Source organism: Rhinoderma darwinii, chromosome 1 (assembly GCF_050947455.1).
Source record: "Rhinoderma darwinii isolate aRhiDar2 chromosome 1, aRhiDar2.hap1, whole genome shotgun sequence".
Classification (NCBI taxonomy): Eukaryota; Metazoa; Chordata; class Amphibia; order Anura; family Rhinodermatidae; genus Rhinoderma; species Rhinoderma darwinii.
The window spans coordinates 129,475,579-129,493,411 of NC_134687.1; the positions used below are offsets into that span (position 1 = coordinate 129,475,579).

At 40.8% G+C, this 17,833-nt stretch overlaps 1 protein-coding gene across 4 annotated transcripts in view; it reads right to left on the minus strand.

Annotated features, from left to right (window-relative positions):
* Nucleotides 1-17,833, minus strand: part of ARHGAP10 (Rho GTPase activating protein 10) — a 394,713-nt gene that overhangs the window by 62,557 nt on the left and 314,323 nt on the right. For all 4 annotated transcript variants that reach the window (XM_075860371.1, XM_075860369.1, XM_075860372.1 and 1 more), the window contains one exon: nt 4,506-4,662. In XM_075860371.1, coding sequence (XP_075716486.1) covers nt 4,506-4,662 — 157 coding nt within the window. The remainder of the gene's footprint in view (nt 1-4,505; nt 4,663-17,833) is intronic.

Below are 17,833 nucleotides of genomic sequence, written 5' to 3' on the forward strand. Positions count from 1 at the left end.
AAATACTTATCTTAACGGGGCTCCCTAACCAAAATGATTTATGCCACATTTATAGGATATGGCATGAATGTTTAACTAGTGAATGTCCTGCTGATCTTAAGAATTGGGGGCTAAGGTCCCCAAATTCACAAAGAGTAGGTGTTTTTAATTCAGAAAATTTCTAGTTAATTCTATAGAAGATGTGGAAAGAGAGGAGTGAGCAGTATGTGAACTGCTCATCTCCATGGAGCACTGAAAAAAGTTTTCTTTTAATATTAGTTTGCAGTGCATGGATTATGCAGTTGCAATGTGAACAACTGTGTCCAAACTGGTAATAGATCACCTCCCTCCCTCTCCCAGGATGAACTCTTAGCAGTAGGTATTAAGTGGTTCCTCTCTGAGGGCAGCATAAAGTAGTGACAGACACACTGATTTCAGCTTTCTGTTACTCATGTCTGATAGTTTAGGGATTTAGGAGATCTTACATTTTGAATATTGCAGCGTGATCCGAGTGCTGGGAAGAAGTCCAGCATATTCGTGAGCTGCAGCAGTTCCCCGTCCAGCCGCCGATGAGTGACAGATTTTTTTCGTTTTACTGTGAATGTCAATATTCAATGGCTGGGCTGGGGGAGCGGCAGCTCATGAATACACCCGTATTCCTTCCTCCGAGCACTCGCATCGTGCTGCAACATTCAAAATGTAAGTTATCCTAAATCTCTAAACTATCAGACATGAGTGACAGAACGCTGAAATAAGAGTGTGTGACTACTTTTTGCTGCCCTCAGAGAGGGTAGCATAAAGTCAGTCACAGGTTCCCTTTAAATACTAATAAGCACTGGTGTGCCACTCTGCTTTATGAAAGTGAAACCCTTGTTTTATACTCTAAATGAGACATATCAATCATACCTAGAAAGAGGAGACCTGCTTTAGTACTTACAATTAGATGCATCTGGTCTGACTCTGTAACAGCAGTACCACTTCTCGTTGTATGAATTTGTATTAAAGGGGTTTGCCCATCAGGGATATTTATGACATGTCCACAGGATATGCATAAATGTCAGATAGATGCGGGTCCCACCTCTGGGACCCGTACCTATCTCTCAAACGGGGCCTACTTTTCTCAGTTACTGCTGCCGACCCAGGCCTCACTGAAATTTCTGACAATGTAATCAGAAAACTGCGTAGCTCGGTGAGCTATGCCGTTTCCATAACTCCCATACAAGTAAATGGCAGTTATGGAAGCAGCATACCACCCGAGCTACGCTGTTTCGGTAACTGCTATTTACTTCTACGGGAGTTATGGATAAAGCATAGCTCGGCTGTTTTCCGATTACATGGTCGGAAATTTCAAAGAGGCCTGGGTCGGCAGTGGGAACTGAGAAAGCTAGAATGGTGTTTAGGGGCCGCGTTGTAGAGATAGGTGCGGGTCCCAAAGGTGGGATCTGACATTTATGGCGTATCCTGTGGATATGTCATAAATGTCCCTGATGGGAAAACCCCTTTAAAGAGGCTCTGTCACCAGATTTTGCAACCCCTATCTCCTATTGCAGCAGATCGGCGCTGCAATGTAGATAAGAGTAACGTTTTGTTTTTTTTAAAACGAGCATTTTTGGCCAAGTTATGACCATTTTTATATTTATGCAAATGAGGCTTTCTAAAGTACAACTGGGCGTGTTTAAAGTTATGTGGGCGTGTATTGTGTATGTACATCTGGGCGTTTTTACTTCTTTTACTAGCTGGGCATTGTGAATAGAAGTGTATGATGCTGACGAATCAGCATCATCCACTTCTCTTCGTTACCACCCAGCTTCTGGCAGTGCACAGACACACAGCGTGTTCTCGAGAGATCACGCTGTGACGTCACTCACTTCCTGCCCCAGGTCCTGCATCGTGTCGGACGAGCGAGGACACATCGGCACCAGAGGCTACAGTTGATTCTGCAGCAGCATCGACTTACCTGCAAACGCCGATGCTGCTGCAGAATCAAATGTAGCCTCTGCTGCCGATGTGTCCTCGCTCGTCCGACACGATGCAGGACCTGGGGCAGGAAGTGAGTGACGTCACAGTGTGATCTTTCGAGAACACGCTGTGTGTCTGTGCACTGCCAGAAGCTGGGCGTTGTGAAGAGAAGTGGATGATGCTGATTCGTCAGCATCATACACTTCTATTCACAATGCCCAGCTAGTAAAAGAAGTAAAAACGCCCAGATGTACACACACAATACACGCCCAGTTGTACATAACTTTAAACACGCCCAGTTGTACTTTAGAAAGCCTCATTTGCATAAATATAAAAATGGTCATAACTTGGCCAAAAATGCTCGTTTAAAAAAAACCAAAACACGTTACTCTTATCTACATTGCAGCGCCGATCTGCTGCAATAGGAGATAGGGGTTGCAAAATCTGGTGACAGAGTCTCTTTAAGTGTTTTTTTCTTAGCCAGACTAAACAATGCTAAGTGACAGGTACTGCTTATCTAAAGCTGGATTTAAAGGGGGTGAGGTCACGTGATTATAGAAGTTTAGTGGCTTTTAGAAAGCTTTGTCTAAAGGAGATCTCCAGCCAAAGATAAAAATGTAAAAGAGCCTTTCAAATATTATTTGCAGTTATTGTGTGCAGTCTTTATGCCATAAGTTCAGCCCTTTGCGCTCTACACTTTTTCTGCCTTCAGTTTATAATACAAGAAGCTACATTCAGTTAGTGAAATCACCTCTCGTGGGACAAATTATGTATGTGTCTATATGGATAAATAACATGGATGCAACCCATGGAGATGCTGCGGGGCTCAGCTTAAGATTCCTATGGACTTTATGTACTTGCAAGAGACTTTCCTCATACACAATCAAAACAATGTAAGAAAACTCCTATCTCTCTTACAAGGGATGGGTAGGGGATCAATATGTTAATAAGCCCCTGAACTGTTAATGGGGCGATTCTATCTAGCTAAATGGCAAGGGGGCGTGACAGCTACGGCCAGTGTCAGGGTGGCTTACGCAGTGTTCCCTCCCGCGAGAACACAGACAGAGAGCGCTCTCTGCAGAACCGCCAGCCTGTGTGTGCTCTCGCCGGAGGGAACACAGCGCAAGCCGCCCTGACACTGTCTGTAGCTAATTGGACAGTGTCAGAGCGAAGACATCACGCCCCCTTGCGATTTAGTTAGATAGAAACGCCCCATTGACAGTTCAGGGGCTTATTTACATATCGGGCGCCAAATATAACGGCACCGATATGTAAATAACGGAGGAAGTTAGAAAAATTCTTTCAAGTGAGACAGTGTTTGTGAAGCCCTGCCTATTATATGCTGCGCTCAGCTGCACATGTATGGGCAGGTGAAAGGTTCTCTTTAAGTGCAGCCTAGTGCACTACTACTTCCTAAAATGAAAACAAGGAATTTTTAACAACTCTAACAATCCTAGGATATACTAGGAGCTGATAAATAGCACAATACACCTCACTACATATGTTTTGCAGTGTATTGTACCAGCAACCTGACAATCACATGTTCAAGCCAGTGTGGGAAAACTTTAAAATAAAAAAAATTGTAAAACAAAGTTTATCTAATTGTAGAAATAGTGCCAAAATGTATTTACATACCAAAAAAAAATAAATCAGTACAGAATTTTGGGCCTATTGGAATTTAAAAAAATAAATCAAATTCATGTACAAACGGTAGACACTTTAAGACTAGGGTAAATAGGACATGAAGAAAAAAAAAGCATCTTACTCTAGCACTAGAATGTCTTCAACTTTAGGAGCTAGCCAGAATGACAACTGAACCTCTTTAAAGTGCTTATTTCCTAAATTGTTCTCCTATACATGTGGAAATTTGTGTCCAATAGCTTCTAAAACAACATAATTGACTGTCAAAATGTGTTGGTATATTCAGCAGAGTATATAGTTATAAAGTGTATCGATAAATAAGGCACCATCTTTCCATTACCTTTTTCGGATCATATTAGCAAATTGAACTGGCCGTACGCATTAGATAAAAGTAGGCCAAACCTCCAATTTCAACCGGGATCGGCTGGCTATCTATCGTGTATCTTAATCTCCTGACTCTCCCGCGACGGCAGATGTTTGGAGACAGTAGGATCAGGCATGTTGGATTTCAACATGCCCAATCCTTCGTGCCCGCAGGAGATAAGCCGCTGACATAGGCTTATTTCGCGCCCCAACAGAAAAAACATGCATGCTTGACCGTGCGGAGCATGCGTGTTTACGGTGGAGTCGGGAGGAATAGCTATCTTAAGTGTCTGGCCAGTTTATACATTATGTAAATACAGCGGAGAGGCATTGTACTAGTGCTTATTATCAATGTATAGAATAGTCAAAATACTAGGTCAGCAATTCCTAACATCGAAATATACATAGCAGCGAGTCTGGCATAGTAACACAAAAGGGTGACTAATTTTTTCTTTAACTGCTGAAAGTGCATTGAAAGTGAACCAAGCAGTATGATCCCAGGGCCTATCGAGTCAGCAGCGGATATATGATTAGATATTAAAATAAGATAGAAAAACACTTACTCAGAGGTATCCCACTCCAAAACTTCACTGGCATCTGCTATAACATGATTTTTCTCATTGGAAGGATTTGCGCACATAGCCACAGGAGTGAGAGAAGAGGGTGAAAGTGAGTCCATGCTACCAGTAGGTGTATCTTCTTTTGGAGAGTTGTTGTTATCTGCCGCCACATAAAAAACACAAAACAATTTCAAAGACTATAGGGAAAATTATATTACCCCTAAAAAGAAATAAAGGGACACAAGGAATAATAATAGAAAAAAAGGTTTTAATACAAAAGAGTCTATTATAAAAAGAGGATGTCTTGCCTATAACAACCAACTGATCACCATTTGCATTTCTTAATATGTCATTGAAGAAAACAATAAGTGGAATTTTGTTTCAGAAATACAGATGTGAACGTCGACTTCAATTTGGCATGCAATGTACTATTTAGAAACATTTATGATCATGAATGTATATATATTTAACACCATCATTTATAGTAGAAGACAGAAAGGCTTCTCTAGTGAACTAGTATATTACTTACTACACATTTATAAAATGCAATAAATAAAAAATAAAAAACAATAAAATGACCCCAATATTTCCTTTACTGGAATTCTCCTTTTACAATCTGCTTAAAGCTGAACAGAATAGTCAGGGTATGTTCACAGGTAGTGTTTTTCGGGCCATAAACGGGACAAACGGCTGAAAAATCGGAACCAGAACGCCTACAAACATCTGCCCATTGATTTCAATGGGAAATACGGCGTTCTGTTCCGACAAGGCTTTTTTTACGTGGCCGTTTTTAAAAAAAAAAAAACGGCCACGTAAAAAGACGCCCACGAAAAAGAAGTGCATGTCACTTCTTGGGACGTTTTTGGAGCCGTTTTTCATTGACTCTATAGAAAAACAACTCCAAAAACGACCGTAAAAAACACCTCAAAAAACGTCTGAAAACCAGGAGCTGTTTTCCCTTGAAAACAGCTCCGTATTTACAGACGTCTTTGAGTTTGTGTGTGCACATACCCTTATAGTATCTGTATCACTATTAAAGTAGAAAGTTATTCCGCCAGGCTTCAGCAGTGTAAGATTTCTAAATAATAAGGGCAGCCAAAAGAAATTCAGAATGAGGTCAGCTAGTGAAAACAATTCATTTTCTGCAACAGAGGGGAAAAAAGTCAATTTGTGCCAGGGATTCATTAATCATAGGGAAAACTTTCAAATGATACAGAACTGAAAGTAGAACACTTTCCAAATAAGAAGATTGCGAATTTACAAGTGCCCAAAATTGGGCAAGCAAAATTTACATCACACATATTCATGATCTATAAACTGTATAATGTAGTGTATTTAAAATAATTTATTTTAGAAGTATTTTTACATTTAATGCATGCATTTTTTACATGTGCATTTTTAATATTCTCCGGCTTCCTTTTTCCGGTCACATTTCTTAGGCCTCTCCCTTACTGTCCCTATTTAAATTATTGCACCCCTGTATGTTACGTGTTCTGATCCCTTCCAAACTTAAATTTCCTGTCTTTTTGAAGAATCCATAAGACCATTTCTTAAGGAAAAATGTAACAGTTTACTTATCCCATCTTCTTTTTAAATAAGATTAAGTAGCAAGAGGATAAACTATTCTAGACTGCAACCCTAACGGTCAGTTCACAGAGTTTTTGGGTGCTGATTATGATGCGGAAACAGTGTAGGAATCAGCCCCAAAAAAACAAAACGGAACCGCCTCCCATTGATTTCAATGCGAGGCAGAGGTGTTTTTTTCTGTGAAAAAAAAGCGACATGCTCTTTCCTCCCGCGGTTCCATCTCTGACCTCCCATTGAAATCAATGGGAGTTAGAGAAGCGTTATTCGCTGCATTTTTTTGCACTCGGTGCTCAATGGCCACGAAAAACGATGCAAAATCAGACAAAAAAAACATGCGGCAAGAAGGGGCAAGCAGGTGAAAATCTGCCTCAAAACTCCTGAAGCAATTTTGAGGCAGATTTTTCTACCTGCAAAAAACTCTGTGTGAACAGGGCCTTAAAAAGGTAGCTTTTGCCCAATTGGTGGAAATCTGAAAGATGTGGCTCCTGCCAAATACTAGACAAAATGGCAGTTGTGCTAGGAAAGCGCTGTCTATTCGGCTTCTCTTTACTTTTTTTTTTTAGGGCACATGTTCGGACATTGACTATAATTGACTATAATGGACCAACCACTCCAAAAAATATCTGAAAAAAGAGCCAACATGAGCATGGAGTCATCAAACTGGCCATCAAAGTATTGGTCAGTTGCAATATCAGAAGATCAATGTCAATGTTATTATTTATATGCTTCGGTAGTAATCAAGACTATTACTAAAAAGTGAAATAAAAAACAAAAAGGCCCAGCTATCAAAAGAGAAGCATCAATTTACAACCATAAATTTCAGTAATGCTAGACACACCATGAATTGCATACAACACAGACAATAAAGGGCAAATTAAGCAACAAACCCTAGTTTTAAGGTTATTAGGTTATAATACTTCTATTGGAAAAAAAAGAAATAATAATTTGCCCTTAACTATATTACAAACAATCCAATAACATGTTGGAAACCTGTCAGTAATATTAAAATCCCATAAAGCTAAAGAAATGTAAGGCTGATTTCAAACGACAGTGAAAAAAAATAGCCATTAAAAACTGAGCGCCTGTCAGTTTTTCATGGCCATTTTGCATCAGTGTATCTCCAAATCTTCATCAATTTCCAGTCCGTCTCTCCATGTTTAATGGCCGATTGTCATCCGTTTTCCATGGCCGTAAAAGAAAAAGGATGGATTTCATTTGTCACGGTTTTTTTTTTTGTTTCAACCCCCTGAAAACATCACAGTGCCCATGTAGATAGTGCCGCAATGTCCCTGTAGATAGTGCCACAGTGCCCACTGTAGATAATGCTCACATAGGGCCAGTGCCCACATAGTACCACAGTGCCCACTGTAGATAGTGCCAGTGTCCACTGTAGATTGTGCCATAGTTCCCACATATGAAGTGCCAGTGCCCAAATAGTACCACAGTTCCCACATATAAAGTGACATAGTGCTTACATATAAAGTGCCAGTACCCACATAGTGCCACAGTGCCCATTGTAGATAGTGCCCACATAGTACCACAGTGCCTACATACAAAGTGTCAGAGCCCACATAGTGCCACACCTCCCTTATAATGTCACAGTGCCCTTGTAGATAGCGCCACTTCCCCTGTAGATAGCACCACCCCCATGTAGATTGCACCCCCCCTGTAGATATCGCCACTGTAACTCCCTGTAGGAGCGCAAATTCCTCTGGCCGGGGATTCTGATCGTAGATAGAGCACCTGACGTCTCTGTTCATATACGCTTTTTTCTAAATATGCAAATGAGCCTATACTTGACAAACAGGCGTCAACACCAGCGATTCTCCTGAGGTGGAGCTACGTCACAGACTCTGACGCTGTCCTATCAGCGTAGAGCTGCTTCACACAGTGTGAGAGACTGATGCTGGAGGGAAGGGGGATCACTTCAAATAGCCATATCTCCGGCTGTGGACCACCTAGAACAGCGGTTCTGGTGTCATATGAAAGATGAGATGCTAATCTTTCATATAACACCAGGATCGCTAGCTGTGGAAAAAACAGATATTACCAGTTGAAAACAGATTCGGGAATGGAAGCTGTATACTATATGATCACGCTGTGTTGCTGGGCAGGGAAGGGGGAGAAGCTGTATGACTATTGGACAGCGTCATACAGAAAACATTACACCGCCCAGAGTGAAAAGAAAGAGTCCCCTCCTATTTGGCAAGTATAGCCACATTAGCATATTTAGAAAAATGCTCATAACTTTGCAAATAATAAACGTTTTTGGAGAGAAAAAAAATCACACTGTAGTTATCAGCATCAGAGCGCCTATTAGATTAGTTAGGAGATAGGGAATTAATAAACTGCTGACAGATCCTTCTTAAGCTCTCACACCACTATAACTGAACAGAACATCTATCGTCCAATAAAAGCTGTAATGCTGTTGTTCCTTTGTATAAATTACTTACCGTTTGCCCTAATTAATCATTAGTCAGAGATCTAACTGGTAGGGTCTATAAATGAGAGCAAATTGCAAGAGTTTAGATAAATCCCCTCTGCGATGATTTGAAACCCTGGGAGCTATGAATGAACTGGCATTCACTGGGATTGACAGTTTCTGTAGAATACAGCCAAGTACATTCCATTTGGGACATAAAACCTTTACAACTTGGAAAACTATTGCAGAAACTTGTCAAGGATCTGCATTCTAGATTAGAAAGTAACTGGCTGTATTATTTTTTTTTTATTATTATTAAACGGTGAAGTCCAGTCTCTTAATATTATATAGTCATTAATAGATTTAGGTCAGGGACCACCTTTTAGCAATACTCAAATTTATTGAAATACTTCCAGCACAGAGACTTCATGTGGAGGATGATTTACTTTTTCTTGTTTCTTCATTTCTTTTACTTGTAAATATAGTTTCAGCTCCAGAAATCTAATACCTGGCTGACAGAATTCCATGAGAACAGCTGGGGAAAATATGTTCAATCCCATCATATTTCACATAGAGCTGCCAGGTGGAAAAATACCATGAAAAAAAGCTCAAAAGAAGTATTTCAGCAGAAACTATGGCATGATGCAAGAAACAGAAGCATAGCCTTGAAGTCTTAAATTAATTATTTCACATTGCTTAGCTTTTTATGTCAATGACGAAGATTTAAACTATTATGATTAAATACCAGTTTGGGTATTACATAGTTGTTATTACATTGCTAAAATGTTGACTCACTTTAAACTTGTACTACTACTACTACTAAATTGCCTTGTGCAAGGTGGTTGCCTAAATCTTAAGATAGTATAAAATAGAAGATATTTAATCATAAGATACGCCCAGATGATCTTTCATTAGATACACTTCAGTACAATAAGAATCGTGAACCTTTATAAATTGCATATCAATAGAAGATTAGTATGATACGTGTAGCTCAAAGACCTAAAATACATACATCTGCTGTGCCGAAAAAAAGAATGAAACATCGTAGGTTAAGCAGGTTTGAGATGTAGAAAACGAACATAAAAGTTGAATAATTTAGTGCTCAGAAGAGCACTGGGGACTCCTATATTAGAAAGATGTCCTATTTTAGGCCGTAATTACGGCACGGGCAGGCCCATAGAAGTCTATGGGGCTCCCGTAATTACGGGTGGCTACGTCTGTGCATCCGTAATTACGGGAGCGTTGCTAGGCGACGTCAGGGGATAGTCACTGTCCAGGGTGTTGTAAGCGTTAACTGATCGGCAGTAACTCTTTCAGCACCCGGGACAGTGACTACCGCTGGAGTTAATAGTATTAAAAGTTAACTTACCTGCTTCATCCTCCAGTCCGGCCTCCCGGGATGACGTTTCATCCCATGTGACCGCTGCAGCCAATCACAGGCTGCAGCAGTCACATGGACTGCCGCGTCATGCAGGGAGGTCGGACTGGATGTCAAAAGAGGGACGCGTCACCAAGACAATGGTACGTATGAACTTCTTTTACTTTCAATCGCTGCGGAAACGCTGCCTGAAAGGGCTGCCCCTTCTCTCTTTCCAGCACTGATAGAGAGAAGGGGCTGCCGATTAGTGCAGAGAAAACGGGTCCGTAAATACGGGTGGAATACTGCTACAGCGTTTACACAGAGTACAGTGGAGGCGGTCACATAACGACGAGTCATGTCGTCATGAAGTTAGACTGTGCAACTAGACTTCCGGTCCCCACCAGCACTGTAAAAATCGATTAAAATCTCAATCAGCACGACAGGGGACCGGAATGTACATTAGCAATACTGCAGTGAGTATACTGCTAATACTTTTCGGTCTCCACATAACCCCTTTAATACAAGTTTATACCCTTTTTCCCAATGAACATGCACGCTCAGTGGATTTTGTAAGGACAAAAGTGTGCCACATACCTACTTCATGTGTTAGGCTGGGTTCACACGACCATGTTACGTCCGTAATGGACGGAACGTATTTCGGCCGGAAGTCCCGGACCGAACACAGTGCAGGGAGCCGGGCTCCTAGCATCATAGTTATGTACGATGCTAGGAGTCCCTGCCTCGCTGCCGGACAAGTCAGTACGGGACAGTTGTCCTGCAGCGAGGCAGGGACTCCTAGAATCGTACATAACTATGATGCTAGAAGCCCGGCTCCCTGCACTGTGTTCGGTCCGGGACTTGCGGCCGAAATCCGTTCCGTCCATTACGGACGTAATGTGCTCATGTGAATCCAGCCTAAAGCTTATGAGACGTACATTATATACAGAAACCGTGGAACGTCAATGGCAATATTTTTTAATAAAGTAATCACTGCTAACTGAATACAGCAGGACAGTGGTGATTTTTATTCTGGTAAATTAGGGTTAGGTGGGATTAAAAACGAGATAAAAACCCACGTGTACATCAGTCTGCAGTCTTCAAAAGGGATTCGGACAATATACAGTTGTAAAATGATCTGTCGCATGTTGACAAACTGGCAGATAATGACCATCCTGCTATATTTTCAGATTATTCTTGCAGCCATTGGAGATGGCTGTTAACTAGAAGAATAAAAACTGTTGTAAACACAATACTATCATTTTATGTAGAGATGCATTTTAATGTTGTAACTATTTACCTCAGATGACAATGCTAATAAGAAAAGTAGGGAACCATTGCCATGTTTACGAATATCAAGCTTATAAATCAGATGAACAGTGTTGTGTGCAACCTTTCCAAGTAGTACATGCTCCTATGACAACTCTCTGCTGGTTATTACATTAGTTTAGGCCTTAGGGATAAAAGAAATGAGATCATGTACTGCAAAATAGGAAAGCAAATGAAAAGTGTGATTAAAGGATTATTTCCCCCAATGGGAAGTAACATGCAGGACCGCAATGTAGTAGTGTGCACATTTGTCAAACCGCAGAATCAACCACAGTGCAAAGTCTTGTTTACATGTAAGGATTAAGTTGAAGATTGTAGGAGTTCATTTAAGACACACAATAAAAACCCTCTCTGTAAACTTCACATTTAACAATATAAAATGAACAACCAAGAAGACGCAACTATGACAAATGTCTAGATTTAGAACAGTGAATTTACAACGTAAACTAAAATTGTTACAAAATAAAAATAAAATCAGTAGTATAGTAATTGTGATCGATTGTAGTTACACACAATGCATGCCTCAAATTACTGGCTGAACTGGTTGTCATCTGCGTCCCGCGGGGCATCGAATCCCCAGAGACATACTCGGGACAGCAGAGAGCAGGCTGTGGAGCGCCACACATACACCCTGTAGAAAGAGCCGCAAACATCCCCCTGTAGATAGTGCCTCCCCCCTGTGAATAGCGCTACACAAACCCCACCCTGTCGACAGCGCTACAGCCCCCGCTTCCCTGTAGATAGCTCCATTGGGGCTCCCTCTAGGAGTGGAATCCCTAGAGCATTGCCGACGCTCTGGCCAATGATTCTGCTCCTAGAGTCCCTGATGTCACTGTCCATATATGTGGCAACGCTCTGGCTTGGGATTCCACTCCTAGAGGGAGGGCCAATGAAGCTATCTAAAGGGAGGGGGCGGGTGTTTCTACAAGAGTGCACTGTGTGTGGCACCATCTACAGAGGGCACAGTGGCACCATCTACAGAGGGCACAGTGGCATTATCTACAGAGGGCACAGTGGCATTATCTAGGAGGGGTGTGGCACTATCTAGGAGGGGTGTGGCAGTATCTACTGAGGGCACTGTAACATGTAATTTATAACGCATGATGAACGCTGCATAAAAAAAACTAAAAAAACGATGACAGAATTGCTGTTTTTTGTCACCTTGCCTGCCAAAATATAGGTTAAAAAGCAATCAAGAAGTCGCAAGTACCCCAAAATGGTACCAATAAAAACTACAGCTTGTCCCACAAAAAACAGCCCTCAAACCACTACGCCTATGAAAAAAATAAGCTATGGCTCCCATAAGTCAGTAAAGAAAAAATATGCAGATGTGCAGGCCCAAGGGGAACTTTTCATGAGATGATTATCAAGGCCCTAATATTAGGGAACCAGGAAGGGCAGGGCTCAAACATATCTGCTGGAAGCGAGGGTGCCCGTATTATACCAGGACAACGCTTTCCCATTAAAATTCCTCAAACTGCAAAGGTGCAGTGTGTGTACCAAAAGGGGGATAAGAAAGGACACCATTTATCGTTTCGACACTGGTCTGTGCAGAAAGGTTTGCTTCAAAGCGTAACAAACATCATTTTATTATTTTTTTACCCCAATATTATACCACCTTATTATGCCCTGATGTACTCCGCACAGATTACATATCCCCCCACATTATCAACTGAAATACCAGTAATATTCCAAACTAAACTGCTACCAAGCAAAATCTGCTCTGTAAATGAGGCTCTTTCAGGATGGTCAAAAGTGGCTGCAGCGGGAAGGGGTTAATAAACTCATTAATAGTATGCCAAGCCATGTAAGTGCGTGTATTTCTATGCGTGTCGCTCATACTCTATACTGTATAAATCAAGATATTTGGAGTGTCTTATTTCCATTTTTTTGACATTTGTATATTATTAACATGTCTATCGATCTTGTGACTTTCACAATTCCAAAACTTTTCCTTCTTGGTGTTGTAATTTCAATGTTGAGGAGTGTATTTACCCTACCTATACAGTGGTACTTTTGTGACTGAATGGCTGCATTGTAAATCAAAGCGCAGGAGACTCTCACTCTTTACCCCTTTTTCTAACGAAGTGCACAATAAGGCTTATTAGATAGAGATAGGTTCATAGTGTCTGTACCAAATCTGAACGATCTTAGGTCTCTTGTACATACTAACAGATGTAACATCTAAGGCTTCCCACTGCCACCCAAATAGAGTGAATTTGGATAACCTCATTCAATAGTAATGATTCCTTGGTTTTTACGGATGAAATTTGAATGGCCCGATCTAGCATCTATTTCGGATAATCTCTAGCTACTATTCAATTTTTACCCCCATTGTTCTGTATTCTATGTTGCATTGTCAGAACAGGCTTTCCTAATTGTGATGAGCTCCACCAGTAGAATGGATTTGAGAGTTGGCTTGGGGTGATAGCTCGCTGAATGTAATATAGTGTTGTATTTTTCCTGTAAAGGCAGGTGTTGACTTTTAAGGTAATGGATTTGGCCTCTAAAATTAGGTGCAGGAATGATAGACTCTGTGCTGACCATTTGTTTAAAAGTTATATAAAGACTATTTTAATTTATGTACGTAATGAACGCTGGTATGAACGCAGCATCCCCTCTACCACACGATGAGTCTGACCTCTATATAAAATCCGTATCAACGTACATTATTGGAAAAAAGCGTTTTGTGTGGAATAAATGAAAACCTCTTTCCACCATGTCTTGTAAAGGTCTGCCAGCGATGGTGGGAATTTAACACCCAAGGGGGCTCCCTGGGTTTATAGAAGAAAAATTCTCCATAGAAGGAAAAGTAGTTGTGTGGTGTGTGAGGAAATATTTGGTGACAACAACAATATATTCACATAATTCCTCAGAATATTGGCTATATTTGTATAGATTATGTGCTAAGGCCACCAATGCTAGATCATGGATAAAGAGAACGTCAAAATTAAAATGCTCCATTACAATATGGACAATTTTACACATATTTGGGAAAGCCATCCATAGTTCTTTTAGGGTATGTTGGCAAGGTCTGGATTAGCCCTAGGCAAATCCGCTGTTGATTTTAAAGAAAATTCACAGCAGAAATTAGCTGCTGAAACTTTCTATTGGATTAGTTCTACTATAATTCGATGGATTTTAAAATCCACAGTGCGTCTATTATTTTTGAATTATGTGAATAAAATATCCTATTTACATGCATTGCCATCGGAACATTAGCAGATTCTGTCAGGATTTAGATGAGGAATCCACGGTTAATGCTGACAGAATTGACAACGTGTGAACTGTAAGTTATGGTTTAGCGATTTCGCACAGTACCTGTATTAAGGTGCGACAGTGCTTCTCTGTATACACATCACAGAGCATACTCAATAAAACAAATATTAGGTATGCAAATCCTCCTGTGTAATTCCTCTGTTACAGAGTACTCCCCAGATATGTATCTATCTATAGAAATAAATAAATGGATATAGCGATAGATAGATAGATAGATAGATAGATGATAGATAGATAGATAGATAGATAGATAGATAGATAGATAAATCTATGTGTTCACACATACTGCATGTGTAGTTACTTGGTACAAGCACGGTCGGTGAAAAAAGTTATCTGCATTGAATTTCCAGCAGACACATTTTTACCAGGGTGCAAATGGGGACACTTTATAACCAACGTAAGAATTTAATGGAAAGTCAAACAGAACAAATGCATTGACTCAACAGTCCTTTCTGAAGCAATCCATTTAAAATAGTGTACATGATAAAAGATGGACAATGTTTCTAGTCTCTAAGCACTACTACTTATCTGGAATCATTTTGTTGCGGAGTTGCTATGCATTGACCTGCATAATTGATTGTGTAAAGGGGAAAGGGTATTATATTAGCTTGTAAGAACTTGGAAACCGTTATATGCAGAGAAACATTTCCTCAGTAAAGGATATTGTTTTCCACACTTCAGTACTGGAGGGTTGAAAGAGCATTGCCAGCAAACAATCATCTAGCAGTGTCCTTGGAACAGATGCACAAAGAATGCTCCGTCTATAGAACTTGATGTTAGTTCTCGTAAAGGTGAAGTCCTAACATTTCAGGGTCATAAACAAACCCCTTCAATGTTGCTAATCCTGAATAGGAGCTAATATTTCCCTTACAACACAAATACCTTACATGAAAAGGAAAATCAAAATCGAGGAACATTATATGTATTACTTTGTTTGTCTTTATAGACTGTATATCCCCTTCGGGACTGAGACATTTTTTGATTTTTGTTTTTTACTCCCCGCCTCCCAAGAGCCATAACTTTTTTCTTTTTCCGTCAATAGAGTGATGTGAGGGCTTATTTTTTTGTTGGAGGGGTTGTGGTTTCTATTGGCACCATCAAAAGTACCATATAATGTACTGGGAAACTAAAAAACTATTTGCGGGCTGAAATTGGAAAAAAATGCAATACCACCATTGTTTTTTGGGTTTCGTTTTTATGGCTTTCACCGTGCGGTAAAAACGACAACTTTATTCTGTTGCTCAATAGGATTACGGGGATACAAAATGTATATAGTTTTTAAAAAATATTTTACTACTTTTACAAAGAAAAAACGATTTGTTATAAAAATAAATTGTTTTGTTTTACCACATTCTGAGAGCCATAACTTTATTTTTTGGTCTATTACAATGTTGTTACAATTTTGTTGACTTTTTTTTTTTAATTCTTTATTTTTGTGACAGAAAAGGTACATTTTACAGGAAAAAGAAACACAAAGTCAAAATAGAAAAAATACAATGAGCAGTATACAGGGTAAGAAAGGCACTCCCAATTGAGTAGTCTTGCATAGTAAGTGTGAAAGGTTGTAATATAAACAGTTACATATTCGAGTACAAAATATCAAGAGACAGGACGAAAATAGAGACTTAGGCCTTTTTTACACGAGCGTATTTAACGTCAGTGATACGCGCATGAAAATCACGCACGTCGCACGGACCTATGCAAGTCAATGGGGCCATTCAGACATTCCGTGTTTTTCACGCAGCGTGTGTCCGCTGCGTGAAACTCAATGCATGTCCTATACTTGAGCGTTTTTAGTGCATCACGCACCCTTTGAAGTTAATAGGTGCGTGAAAATCACGGACAGCACACGGACGCACATCCGTGTGCTGTGCGTGATTCGCGCAACAGTTGCTCAAGAAATGATGGGAAAAAGAAAACCACCTCCTTCATTTCATTTTGTAAACATCAAAACCGCGTGACATAAGGATGGCATACGCGCGAAAATAACGCAGACACGCACCAAACCCTGGAACACGGAACTGCAACGCGCGCAAACCGCTTAGTTTTTTTACGAGCGCAAAACGCACACACATTCGTGTAAATAAGGCCTAAGAGAGAGAACAGGAGAGAAAAAAAAAAGAAGAAAAAGGGGGTGGATGTATTTTACCAGAGTGGAATATGCCACGTCGCCACAAAGAGCCTTTAGTTGGGCGGTTGATCGGGGCTAATCTCACGAAGAATATCCTTGTATGTCAGAGCTTTGGAAATCAATCCACTTAACCCATGTTTGGTAGAATTTATCATGTGAGTCAGTAAGAGAAGAAGTTAACTCTTCCATGTGCATAAGGTAAATGACCTTAGAAATACAGAGGGACAAGGAGGAGAGGAGGTAGTTTTCCACTTTAATGGAATGCAACGGCGAGCCGCCATCACTAAAATGCAAAGCAGTGAACGTTTATATGTATCGACAGGGATGTCGCAGTGATGGAGAAGAAAGAAGGCCGGATCCATAGTAATGCCTGTATCCGTAACCTTCTGGATCACCCACCTGACTCCTTCCCAATATGGCATCAGAAGAGAACAGAACCAAAAAGTGAGGAGGAGGGTACCATCCTCCGCTCCACACCTCCAGCAAAGGGGAGAGACTGTGGGGAAGATGCTGTGCAAACGAACCAGAACCCTGTACCAACGAGAAAGCAATTTATAACTGGCTTCTTGATAGTGAGAGCCGATTGAAGTCTTGTGAGCCAATGTAAGGATACGTGTTTGTTGTGTAGAGGAAAGAGAGATACTGAGGTCAGATTCCCATTGCAAGAGGTAGCGAGGGGGAGGCAAGTCTGGAGGATTTTGAAGCAAAGTTTATACCGTAGACAAGATGTGACAAATTAAGCTGGACCCAATGCACAAGTCCTCCAGGGGAGTCCTGGTGTTTTGGTAGACAGAGGGGGCAAGATGGAGGAGCAAAAGTGTCTAAGCTGAAGGGATCTCCAATGCCCCAAGGGCTTAAGGTCAGGTAACTGGGATAGGTCAGAGATAGAATGCCAGTCTGAGCCACGTAAGAAATTAGATGCTCCAAACTTACCCGCGATGAACTATGATCAGAAGATTGGATCTTCTAGACCTGATGGGAAGAGTGGATTCCCCAAAACGGGATACATTGGAGTGAACAGGGAGTAGGGACGTCCTCACTGAGGAGATGGAGCAGCATAGTAGAGTAGAGCCAATGGTAGGGTGTTGACAAAGAGGTTTTAGTTGGTCCTGTTCCAACCTTGGGGTGGCGGAAAGAGGAACATTGGTGAAACTTTGTTTCAGCATCACCCAGGGTTTGAAGGGGGTGTGTCTGCACCAGTCGACTATCTGCGAAAGCTGTGACAC